The 13,555-nt window shown below is 48.0% G+C and overlaps 1 protein-coding gene across 1 annotated transcript in view; it reads right to left on the reverse strand.

Moving 5' to 3' along the window:
* LOC147706624 (cell adhesion molecule CEACAM21-like) overlaps nt 1-13,555 on the reverse strand; it is a gene marked incomplete at its 5' end in the record, with an annotated part of 213,849 nt that overhangs the window by 126,760 nt on the left and 73,534 nt on the right. Inside the window, one exon of the mRNA XM_086929107.1 lies at nt 7,671-7,782. Coding sequence (XP_086785233.1) covers nt 7,671-7,782 — 112 coding nt within the window. The remainder of the gene's footprint in view (nt 1-7,670; nt 7,783-13,555) is intronic.

The raw sequence follows: 13,555 nt of genomic DNA on the forward strand, positions 1-13,555 counted from the left end.
GTGCACTCTTCCCTCAGCCGTGTGACGATGGTGTATCCTTACTGCAGCCATGTGATGATGGTGTACCCTTACCTCATGTGACGATGGTGTACCTTACCTCAGATATGCAGCGCTCCTCCTTCATTGCAATACCTTTTCTTCCCTCCCTCCTTCAGCCCACAGGTCCTCTAATGAGATCTCCATCCCTATAGACCCTTTTCATCCAGTCCCCCTGCAATGCTCAACCCTTGGGATGCACTGAGAACTCAAGTCCTCCACAGCAAATGCACCACAGAGAAGTTGCACCTGGTTGTCATTGGGGTGCCTATGGAAACCAGTAGAAGGGACAAGAGAGAACCTCCAGAAGCAGCTGAAACCGGACTGAGTACACTTCAAATACCCTTGTACAGTTCATGTAAGAGTGGAAGCAATTACACAACTGAGTCTCACAAATGAATACATCAGACTAGTTTCACACTGCAATATAAGGGAAAGATCTGAGCAGTATGTGGGAAAATGTTGAACAAATCAAAACGTGTGATCTTGGAGAAGTGATATAGGAATCAAAGGAGATCCCTTCTCCAGGGATTGTCTGCAGCTGAACTTCAAAGCCACCAAGAATGAACATTGTTGGGGAGAGACAATATCTTCAGTAGAGGAACTCTCCTTTTGGACCCACCTATACATTTAATAGAGTAGGCTGACATGCAGAAGTGATTGGTAATGTAAATAATGTTGAAGTGGTAGTGCCAGAGTTTTCACAAGTGTGTAAATCGCATGTGTGGCCTAACGGCTAGGGAGGTCGTCCTCAAAGCTGGGTTACTGGGTTTGAGTCTCGGCAGGGATGCCTAACATCCTTTGATTCCTGGCAAATCACTTCTCTCTGTGCCTTACATAAATGAATGTGTCTGTAAGGCAACTGGTGCTGATGTAAAGCGCTCTGATACCTTTGGGTCTAGTTCACATTAGATAAATTAAAAAAAGAAAAATCCAACATATTGTTTCAATAAGCGCTCTATAATGACAATTTCTAGGGGGAACAGGTGAATTTTTCCATCAGAGTATCCAGTGTTAATGCTTCTAAGTGACTGTAAATGGAAGAGCATCAACTATCACTATGTTTTGAGGATGAGCAGATGTGGAGTTACCAATAGTTAATCTACACAACGCGATATTCTTGGAGGGCGATATTTTTGTCCTTGCTATTCTGACATGACCCAGGTGGCTTGTGACTGATATACTGCCAAAGAGAATGTTTAGGTGCCAGTGAGGGGCCTGAAACACCACACTGAACATTAGCGGTGAGTTCCCAATCAGAAATCATTAAAAAGAGACGATTTATCTGAGAAAAGGGCACATCAAACACAAAGAAAAGGTTTGTTATGTATATTTAATACAGATCCGTAATAATTTAACTCCATTTCAGGTGTGGTTCCTTTTGATGGCATCTCTGGACGGTTGACAGTGATTGAAGGAACTTACACCAGCCTAACCATACCTCTGCTATACTTTCCATGTCTGAACTGGGGTGGTGTGGAGTGCAAAAAAAACGATGGATTTAGGCCCAGATCTCTGTACTGGGGTGAATGTATGACATTGTTCTGCATTCTGTCCATCAACTGTGGTTTTTGCATTTGTCACCCCGAGTAGGATGGGTATGCTCAGACGTGAGTCCCATGCTCTCCACACCACTGGATTCAAGCAAGCCGGGATAAAGACGGCTGGAATGCCAGAAACTGGTCCTCGGAAGCTTGTTTCCGGTCCAGGGAAGGCATGGCTTGGCAGTTCGGGCTGGACTGTTCCCATGAGGCACAGGGTCAGACTGATTTGCATATGGCCATGTCTGAACTGGGGTGGTGTGGAGTGCAAAAAAACGATGGATTTAGGCCCAGATCTATGTACTGGGGTGAATGTATGACATTGTTCTGCATTCTGTCCATCAACTGTGGTTTTTGCATTTTTTACATCCATGGCAGTCAGCTGCTTGCGGAGAGCTGTGGGACCCCAGGAGCTGTGCCTTCACTGGGTAACAACGCTACCTCACTGTAGACGTGCAGGGTTAGCTCCAGAGTCAGGGTTTCAGCTCATCAATCGGGAATAACTTGTGGTCAATAAATCAATCAATCTGTTTTTGTACAGCACCGCTATTCACCCGTGAGGGTATCCAGGCGCTAGGTTGTTAGTCTCAGTCAAAGAGTTAGGTCTTGAATCTGTTCCTGAATTCCACCAGAAACGATGCTGTCCAAAGAGGGAGGGGAAGGCCGTTCCAGGATTTGACGGTGAGGGTGGAATATGTCCCGGTAATGGTAATAATTGTACCAGTTTTCCATACATATATGTGCTCACAGTTACTGCCAGAGCTATATGTCCATGATGTAAAGTTGTCCATTCACATTTGAGCGTTAGGGTAACATTACAATACTGTAAATCTGGGACAAGGGTACACATCTCGGCACACACGTTTAGGAATCCAGCATCTCTGTAAGTGGTTTCCTAGTGGGGGACAGGTGGGATGATGAACTCAGACCATGGGGTGGCTCTAGTTTCTTTATGTGCAGATGATCACTGATGGCTGTGTGTTTAGAGCATCGCAAGGCATGATGGGAATTTTTGCACACAGTGGAGTCCTTGTGACAGAGTCTGGCAAAGGCTTCTCATTTTGACTTTCTCAGGAGCCCCGGTGCCTTTGACCTCACTCCCAGGCTGAGGAGACACTCTTGGGATCTTCTGCGTGTGTTGTAGAACCTCACTCTTTGCCATGCGGAACGGTTGGTTGACCTCAGCCTTGTCCAAGTTACAGAGTACGCTTTACTCAAAAAGTCTAAGGCTGAATCCTGGTGTCAGATTGAAGAAGAACCAAAGCTCTCCTTAGTCATTGCCTGCCAGGGATATTGATGTCATCCAGACATGGCTGATGAGGGGTGATACCCTAAAACCAGTCCCAGCCTGCTTGTTTCCAGTCCAGAGAGGACCTGGCCTGGCAGTTTGGGCTGGACTGTTCCTATATGGAGCAGGCTCAAGACTGAGTTGCTACGGCTGGGTCCAAACTGGGGTGGCGATTCGAGCAAACTAACAATGGATTAAACCCAGATCTGTGACTAGGGGTGAGTGTTTGAAAAGTTCCATCACCCCATCCATCATTTTATTTTGTGATGTTGTCATCCAGGCCAAGACATCTCTAAAATCTTACCCTACTCAAATGATGGTTCAATGAATATAGGTGCCACCATCACTCTTCTGCTGATTCTAAATGAGCCTTAGTCTTTTGAAATGTATTTCACATTTTTAGGTGGAGTCTAGCGTAGATTGCAAGCGCTGCTCTAGGAGATGACCTTTAGAAATCGGTCTGCTCTTGTCAAGCACTTGTGCTTATGCTGGCATCCACCTTGCTGGAGCGAGCAGTAGCGTGCCGAGGCCATCTGTTTTCAACTAGTGTGGCCGCGCGCGCTTGTTCCTTCTGTGACCCTTTGCCTCATGCACCGTCATTCCCCAATGTCCATTATCCCTGATCAGTCCCACGTCCCTCTCTCGCTCCCACTCCCACAATATGGCAGAGCGCCAGTGCTCCTCCACTTGCTACACTAACGGGCGATACATGTCCACATTCACCATCATTGTTGAAACGCAGCCCGAAAATGGTTTGCTTTTTTATTTATTAACTAATGTACTTATTGAGCTTCTGATGCCCTCGGGCATGTTATTTCCCCCTCCACCTCCACTTCCTCACATAAAGAAACCCTTTAAATGCAAAGGCTTAAATTCCCCTTCCCTTGGCTCCCTCCTAACACCCCCCCCACACCAGCACCCACCCAATTATTTATAAACTCTAACTGCAACAACTGCTAGTGATGATGTAAAATGATTGCTGTGTTTTGGGGGAAGCTGAGAAAGACACATAGGGATGTTATCAAGGGAGTATAGAGGGTATATTGTATTTCTGGTGGCACTCTCTGCTTGGCATCGACTCTTGAGCTCTGTTCTGGCACCAGGGTGGCAGCCCAGTGTGAGCGGTTGGGGCTTTTATTGGCCCCTGAGCTCTGTTCTGGCACAGATGAAAGTAAACGGAACACAATGAAAACATTTTCTTGTGGGCAGCCACCAGGCTTTCCTTCCTTATTTTTAGGATGATACGATGTGTTCATAATTGGATCTTGAAGCGTCTCTCACTGAAGTAGTTTACGAGTGAAAATATGCGACACATTCAGAACATCTAGTAGAGGGTGAATAGTTCCGCGCGCAATCATGGGACTTCCTGCAGGAAACGCTCAACAATGATATATTTGCTGCATTATCATGTTGTTTTTGGAGATCGTTCATTGGTAGAGGGAATAAACGGGGTGGAGGGGTGGGGGAAAAGCATGTGCAGGGCCCTCTAATTGTATTATGGGTTGAGGTGTGGCAGCTAAGGGCACGCAAAATTATCTTTTCCCCCCACCACAGCAGATAGTAACTGGAGCCCGCCTTGCCTTTGTTAAGGGGTTTATTTGCCCGATTTGGGTACATGAGTGTTTTCTCAGTGAAATTGGCAAACGATGCAGCCTGTGACCCCGCTAGCTGCAGATTTTGTTTTCTCCTCAAGCATCTGTCGAGTTCTTGCTCCGCTTGCACCACGCTGCTGTGGAAAGGGGTGGTGGGGGAGCAGGTAGAACTAGAATGGTCCATTGTTTGCGAAGCTGGTATCCAGCTCATGTCTCGTCAAGGTCTTGTGATCCAGCACCCTCTTCAACTCAAGCACTGGGCACACGTGGGAAGGACCTGTTTTTTACCCCTTCATATCTGCTCCTTGTAGGGTGGAATCAGTTGATGTTGTTGCTACTGACCTCCCCCTTTCCTTCCTCTCCCAGCCAAGGAGCCCCCTCGGCTTCCTCCACCACATGAATCCATCCGACTGTCCCCGGAGGGGCGATGGGTCTGTTTGGGGTGCATCTGAAATTGCACTTAGCCTCTCAGGCCTGCATCCCCTGGGGGTTACTCCATAGATTATATTCAAAAAGGAGCTTAGAGGGTGAAAAGAGACTACGGGTTGCCCTCCACTCACAAATCATCAATACATGAAAAACCCGCTCTCTAAGGCAAAGTATACTGGAATAGAGTGTGTCTGTCGCTTTGGTTTTCTACTCTGCGGAGCGTAACTATCGCTTAAATTTAAAATTACAGCAAAACCCCCTATTCTTTTTCTTTTTATATTATATAGTGATTTGCAACACTCTTTTGCCGATCATTAAAAAAAGAAAGGTCCATTTCCCAAATGACAGTCCTAGAAGCTGAATGACGACTGAATTATAATTTGTACAATATATTCAGTGTACCCACAAAACTTTAGACTAAGCCACAGCCACCAAGTACTGGTGAAAAAAGTGCAGCGGGACAAAATGGCACCTCACGGGCGAACCACCAACGGGGTAACTGGTAGGTACTCACCAGGTCAATCCACTGTTCTCATCATCGGCAGTTATTTGTCCCAAAAAAAAGGGAAAATGTGTCCAAAACAAAGAAAATTTGAACTGTGTAAGTGCAGTAGAGTAATAGATGAATAAACTACATATGTGACGAAAAATTATTCAAATTGACAGGCAGACCTCTATTGCAATTACTTTATTATTCGTTAGGTGTGAGCAGCCAAATTAAAAATGTGTTGGTTGCTATCCATGCATACCAATGTCACATGCCACACTCTATTCCAGTACACTTTGTCTTAGAGAACGGGTTTTTCATGTGTTGATGGTTACTCCATAGACCCTGGTTTAGACTGCTTTTTATTTTCCATTCTGTTTTTGTGCCGTGAGGGGAAGCTCCCCCCTTCAGTGGCTAGAGGGCTTAATAAACTTCTCAGGTGGCCATGGCCAAAGTGAGGACGAGGTCAGTGGAGCTGTAGGGAAACAGAGGTGAGGGGTGGAGAAGAAGGGGACATTACTACTTTACAATAAGTTCTCTCTACATCTATTCTACACTCCCAACCCCCATCTTCCCCATCAGCTTCTTGCAGTGTCTCACTGGTTCCCCCGTCCAGGCGCCTCCTTCCCCAACTCCTTTATTAGCACAAATAATACATTAAAGTTTCACAAGGGCTGGCCAGCGTCCGGCGGCGACACTTGCAGGCTGGAGCCACACTTCCTTGTTCCCGCTCCTTCCTCTTTGCCTGCTGCCCCTCAAGCTCCCCGGTCTCTGCCCCGTCTCTTATCCTTTTCACATCTCCTTTTCTCCTTCTCCTTCTCCTTCCCCTTCCGCCTCTACTTGCTGATGTCTCCTTTCGACCCCTGCTCCAACGCACTTTCCTTGTCTCTGCTGTCTCTCCTAGATACTCGTGGTCTTTTGTGTCTTACCCAGGGCTTTAAGTGGGGTTAAAAACTGGGCGGTCTCAAAGGGGTGTGGCCAATGTAATTAAGGGTGTGGCTTAAAGCCCCGGAATAAAAAATCTGTGTTTAGCATTTCATCCTTGCAGCACTATTGAGAAGAGGCACACCTTTCTGTTTGAAATAAAATATGCAGCTCATTTGTCAGTCTTTACCAGTTTAGTTGATTGTCCATTGTTGGGCTTCCTTGTCCCAGAGCTTGAAAGTCTCTGCCTGTAAATACATTTTCTTCTTTTCCTTGGCACCTTATGTTGATCGGTCAGGGACAAAAACCTTAATTTTGCTTTTGTGGCCAGTTGGCAGCTGATAACTTCTGTAAACCTCTTCTGATGGAACACCGTTGGATGGTTAAAGAACGCCAACTCTGACTTGCTTTTCCATGGGAACCATCCTAGCACCAACAGGGCAAATAGCGTCTGTGGTTGTTAACAGTTTTATGCAGTTTTTTCTTTCTGAAGACTGCTTAGATTTTAAGTTGGCCCATGTCTGATGATGTGCTTCTTGCAGTTCTGTTATTTGTAAACAACAAGAGTAGGCCTTGTCTGCTCACTTTCCTTATAAGATTGGTCCTACTGGTCCCAGTATGCTATGTAATGTTGGAGTGGGTGGGCAAGTGATTGGGGATAATGTGCTGCATGGCTAAAAACGTATAAAGTCCCAAAGGCGAGACCTATTGGCTATGCCAATGCTTGTTATTCTGTGCAGCAGCACCAGCCTATCCTGCACAATCCATCTGCTAACATCGGATGCGAAGGATCAAATCCCTGAGAAAGAACAGGGACCTTCTTGTGGAAACAAAGCAAAGCGGTCATACGAATAAAGGCACTTGCACCCTGCATCTTTAGAGATAAACCTTCTTGGTGAGAGTCAGTTTATAGCAGGGTGACCCTAGTGACTGCTTCAAAGGTTGAGATAGGCATGAATTAGGGGGTCAGAGGAGAGTGGCAGAGGCAGATATTAAAGTGAAACAGGGACGGTTTAAGCGGTAGAACATGGAGGAAGAACTAGAGAAGGACCCCGAAGAGGAAGGGAGCTAGGAATTAATCCCTGGAAGAAAACACCAAGGAAAGACTAGAGGCAGATCCTGAGGACGAAGGGAGAGGGGGGTTAATCCCAGGAAGGAAACACTGATGAAGAGTTAGACACAGAGCCTGAAGATGAAGGGAGAGGGGGTTAATCCCAGAAGGGAAACACTGAGGATGGACTAGAGACAGACCTTGAAGATGAAGGTGAGAGGGGTTAATCCCGGAAATGAAACACTCAGGAACAGCTGGGAACCATTGGTGAACTGAAGCCAGAGATGGAGATATCTTGGCACGAGTCTCTATGCACACTTACACAATGATGAACACCGCTAGCACGCCAATCACAATGTCAACGATATATCCAACTGAGAGACCTGGACTGCTATTAGGGCTACTAGGGCTAATAGGCGGAGAACGGGCTTTCTCTGAAAAACAAAGAGAGAGGGAAGGGTCAGAAAGTCATATATTCCTATGTTTTAACATTTGCTTGTGTCAGGGAGCTCTGTACACACCATCCTTGCGTGGAACCACTAGTCTGCACTTTTTACCCCCTGTATCAAAACCTACTGTGACATAACCATTAGAGTGACACAGAGTGTAGGGGATGTACACTGTGGAGCTCTATATGAGTAGAGTACAAAGACTGCATTCTCTCCCTTGTATACTTATGAGAGTGTATGTGCTGAGCCCTGTGGCCCTCCACATGAGTGGGTGTACAAAGACTGCATACTCTGCCTTGTAAACATGTGTGTGTGTAAGGCCACACACTGCGGCGCTCCACATAAGTGGAAGTATAACATTGCATATGCTGACGTGATATATATTTTTTAAAATACTTTTTTCTGCACAATGTTATAGACATATAAATACATTTTATGAATTCATCCTGGAGTTAATTGTGCACTTTTTCAATTTTCAACCAACCCCCTGGGCTGGTAAGAGCCATGGATTCAATATGTTTGCACACATCTACAACAAAAAATCACATACATCAAATATTTCATACAGATTCCTTCATTACAACCCAAATACATTGCAATATGACATCACACCTAATCTATTGATTTTCCTCTACCCATTCCAAGAATGGCGTCCAGATTCTTAAACCTTTCATTTGCGCTTGAATCCCTCTTCTTGCATAAGCAGCTTTTTCTAGCTTGTACGTAGCCAGAAATGGGGAGAGCCACTGTTGAAATCCTGGGGGATGGGATACAACCAAGCAGAGGCAACACACAATCGAAACATCGCCATCCCAATAAACACCAACTCTTGACCTTCATTGCCCAGTTCTTTTCCCCCCACCCGAGCACGGATAGGATTGGTGAAGGTGAGCATTCTATTCCCAAGGCTTCCTTATAAAATTTGATGATAACTAGAAACCTTTGATACCTTTGAAAGTATACTACAGGGAGCACAAATATGAAGAAGATCTACCTGAAATATAGCGCACCAAGGGCAATATATCCCCTTCCCACTCTCCCCTTTGGCTATCTTATGTGGAGTATAATAAAATGAGAAGCAGGTCTTATAATATTGTGCCTGTAGCCGAGCCGGGATTAGAATGTTCTGTGCCATTTTAAATGACTGCTGGAATGTATATTCACATGTGCCAATCCTCTTCCATTTTGATGCCCATAGTTCCATATCATCCTCCATCAGGAAGTTGAAAATATTATAGACAACCCGAATGGAAAGGTCCTTATTCTTTTCCAATTTTTCAACTATGGTATTCCTAGAAAAACCGATTGGTCCGTCACCCTTCTTAAATAAAAAGTCCCTTATTTGAAGATATTTAAAGAAGTCTCTCCCGTCTATCCCAAACTTCTCTTTAAGATCTTCAAAAGAGACTAAGGGCCAGCTGAAAACAAGTTACTTACCTGTAACTTCAGTTATCAAGTATTGGTATCTTTCATAGATTCACATGCCTGAATCATTCCCCGGCGCCGAGGCGGGAATTCCACGGTAAATAAAAAAGCAGTGCCAAAAGCACTTTGTAGTAGTAAGCCCTAAAAAAGGCCTGAGGCCTAAATTATAGTAGCCTATCTACCTCATTATGCTACAAAGACCAAAGTCTTTGCTCCAACCAATCAGCTTACAGCACCCTCTAGAATCCTCTCTGCAGAGCCAGCTCTCCTCAGATTTTCGTAGCACAAGTGGGAAACAAGTATCCCAAACTTAGAGAACTGACTCTCCGGGGAGGAGGGTGGGTGCATGTGAATCTATGAAAGATACCAATGCTGGATAACTGAAGTTACAGGTAAGTAACTTGTTTTCTTATCCAGTATTGGGGTATCGTTCATAGATTCACATGCCTGAATCAGAATAGCAAGCAGTAAGCCAGGCAAAGTTGGTTGCGGATGGTGGGAGACTTATTGTAGTGCACCCCCATGAATGTATAGTTAACAACCAACAATCGCCTAGAGATTGATCTATTAATAAATCATGTTCAGATTCAACATAGAAATCGTGCAATTTCCTACTGGAAAGGAGCTTTAAGCACCATAGAACACACAATATGTTAACATATGTCTGCATATTATAAACAATATACTGAATTGTATGTATATTATATGAAATAAGCCAACATTAGTACCTGAATGTACTCCTTATGGAAACAGGTGACGTAAAACAGCTTGATTTGCTGATTGCAGGCAGTAGTGTCTTGTAAACGTGTGGACATTCTTCCATGTCACAGCACGGCAAATGTTCTCAAGCGTCACTCCTGCAAACAAAGCTGCAGACGCTGCCACAGCTCTTGTGGAATGAGATCGAAAAGACCTTGTCAATGGTCGATTAGCCTTGATGTGACAGAACTGAATGGCGGATGCTATCCATCTTGAAATTGTGGCTTTAGTGACCGCTTTTCCCAATGTAGTCTGGTCATAAGCTACAAACAGTTGATCTGACTTTCTTAAAGTCTTGGTTCTCTGGAGATAGAACTTTAAGCATCGTTTGATGTCTAAAGAATGAAATGTTCTTTCCGCCGGGGTTGTAGGATTTGGAAAGAAAACTTTCAGTTTGACTGGTTCATTTAGATGAAATTGGGAAGGCACCTTTGGTATGAAGGTTGGATTCGTCCGCAAAGTGACATACTCCTGGGAAAATGCAAAAAGGGTACCTTTATAGTGAAGGCATGAATTTCTCCCACTCTTCTGGCGGAAGTTAGTGCTAATAACAAAGCAACCTTCCATGTCAAGAATTTTAGGTCAGCTTTATGGATGGGTTCAAACAGGTACTTCATCAGCTGTGAGAGGACTGTGTTAAGCTCCCATTCCGGCGGTGAAGGCTTTACTGGAGGAAAAGCCCTGAAAAGGCCCCTCATGAATTGTTTAATTAACGATGAAGAGCAGAGCGATAGAGTGTTAGCCATTTTCCTGTATCTGGATAAGGCCGCTAAGTGGACCTTTATTGAAGAAAAAGAAAGACCAGATTGCGCCAAATGCAATAAATAAGGCTGTATTTTCTCTGCTGGAGCCTCTATAGGGTGTAAAGCGTTTGAGATGCACCAAGTGCAGAAGCGTTTCCATTTGAGACGATAAGTTTTTTATATACTCTGGGCTCTTGCTTTCTTTAGAATGTCTCGGCAGTCTTGAGGTATTTGGAGATGTTCAAATTCTAGGAAGTTAGGAGCCATGCGTGCAATTTCAGCGATTGAGGGTCTGGGTGAAGTACCTGACCCTCGTTGCATGACAGTAGCGTTGGGATTACCAACAGCCTGATCGGTGGCTCCTGTGAGAGTAGTATGAGCTCCTGAAACCAATACTGGCGAGGCCACCTGGGAGCAATTAGGAGAAGGCGGCAACTCCCCAACTTCATCTTGCGGACCACTCGTGGAATCAAAGGGAACGGAGGAAAGGCGTCAGCATAAATCCCTGACCGGGGGCGTGGCTTGAGCGGCGATGTGAGCAGACGTGCTCTTGTGGGGCTCCCGCTGCCGCCGGCCTATATGTGCCATTAAAGCAGTCCAGGGGGCATCTGACCTCTCCCTTGGGCACCCCGGTGGTGAGGGCACATTGTGGCTGAGTGTCCGGCCGCTGGCTAGTGCGAGCAGACGGACCGATCGTCCCGAGCGGCGCCCGCCATTTTGAGGCCCTGACGGCAGCAGCCCGGCCCCTGCAGATTGCCGGATACGCGGTGCGGAAGGTGCGGGGCGACTGGCTCCGATGTGCCCTGGAACCACCGGGGGCTGGCAGTCAAATGGGACTCTCCCCCAGGATCCGGATGGTGCAGGGGCGCTAGGAGGTACAGAGACCTGCTCCTGGGATCTAGAGCGGAAGGCCGCCAGAGTTGTCCTGCCAACGGCCTGATCCGCCTGTGCTGCCCTGGCCTTGAAGTCTGGATCCCAGGAGGCGGCCGGCACAGAGTGCGGACAGCGTGTGCTCCGGAGGAAGTGAGCGCCCCATCGTGAGCGGTGCCCCGCCCCCCCGGGAGCTTGACCAGGGCGGCCCCTGCTCCTGTTGCATCGGAGGTATCTGAATCTACCCCCGAGGTCTGGCGACCTCTGGAAGGGGACCGGTGATTGGCGACCCGCCATTTTTCAGAGCCTCGTGCTTGGAGGAGACGGTCTGACTGGAAAGTGCAACCCTGTGCATCTCGCCGTGGAGGAGTTGGAAGACGGCAGTAGCCTGCCCGGGGCTCCCCAGCGGCAGACACGGCCTAGACGGGGGTGAGCGGCGATGGTGTGGGGAGACCCCGTAGTGTATAGTGGCCGCCATTTTACTGAGGAGGAGTGACTGGGGCATTCGGAGGCCTCGTGGAGTGGCCTGCGGCAGGGGAAGTGCGTCCACGGAGAGGAGCGGCAGTGAGATTGCATAGGAATCCCCTCCTCGGGTCCTGTCGAGATTGAGATCTGAGCGGGAGACGCCAAGCTGCAGAGGAGTGTCCGACGGACGGCCATGGAGTAGTGGAGGGGACCTGCTGGTGGGCCGGTGCCGACCGGAGGCGAGCGAGCGAGAGAACTGGAGGCGTCCCCCAGGGGTCTCTGTGAAGGGAGACTCAGCTGTGTAACGGAGGTGAGCTGCACAGACTTCGCCGGTGGGGAGGGAGAGGGGGCCCACCGCTGTTCATCTGCAGCCGGGGGCCTGTGGCCCAGACCGAGGTCCCCCTGGTGAATTGGGTGCTTCTGCTCCCTGTGCTGCAGTCTGGCCGGTGTGGTGCCCCCAGTGGGCCTATCCCTCCCCCCGGACATTGACTGTTGATTGGGATCGTGCGGAGGCAGTGATGCGTTTATTCCGGCTTGCTAAGGGTCCACCTCGCCTTCGGTGCAGGGGTGAGCTGCCCCCCCCGGTCTGCCTAGACGAAAGAGACGATGACGCGCTCTAATAAAGGCACCAAGGCAGACCCGGCCCCCAAGGACAACACTGTGGTGGCCATGTGGGGCAAGGCGGGGGCGCCGGCGGCTGGAGAAGGCCCGTCCCGGGCTGCTACGGAGTCCCAGCCGGTCACTCAGGCATTCATGGCCGCTTTAATGACTGAACTCAAAGCGGAGATAGGATCCCTGCGGTCTGAGGTACACTCCTGTGTCACTGAACTTAGAAAGGAGGTGACGGAGCTTGGGGACAGAGTTGATGGCCTTGAGAAAACGATGGACACGCGTACGGAGGATCAAGAACACCTATGGCAGCGCCTCCTGGCCCTCGAGGAGCAGAATATTGACCTTCAGATCAAACAGGAGGACTTGGAGAACAGGAGCCGGCGCAACAACCTCCGTATCCAGGGAATTCCGCTCGGAGAGGAAGGGGAGGACATTATGGACTATGTTGCGCAGCTCCTCCATGAGGTGCGAGGGGATGAGGATGTGTCGCCCCCCACATTTGACCAGGCACACTGAGTGGCGGCTCCTGTGGGGAGACCGGGCCTCCTCCCAGACATTCTAACCCGAGTGCACTTCTTTGTAGAGCAGGAGGAGATATGGAAACGTGCGAGGGATCAGGCAGACCTCTGATATAAAAGCCACAAGATCCAAATCTACCAGGACTTGGTGCCTAACACGCTGAAGAGGCGGCGAGCATTCCGCCCCATGACAGAAACATTGAGGGGCATGAACATCGCCTACCAATGGGGGCACCCATTTGCACTCATTTTTCAGTGGGAGGGTAAACGCAGAGCCCTGAGATCCTACACCGAAGCGGCGCAGCTTCTCCACATGTCATCATCCCCCCCGACGAGCCCAACCCGACCTCCGAACCGAAAGAGAAC

The sequence above is a fragment of the Lissotriton vulgaris genome, chromosome 7 (genome assembly GCF_964263255.1).
Source record: "Lissotriton vulgaris chromosome 7, aLisVul1.2, whole genome shotgun sequence".
NCBI lineage: Eukaryota > Metazoa > Chordata > Amphibia > Caudata > Salamandridae > Lissotriton > Lissotriton vulgaris.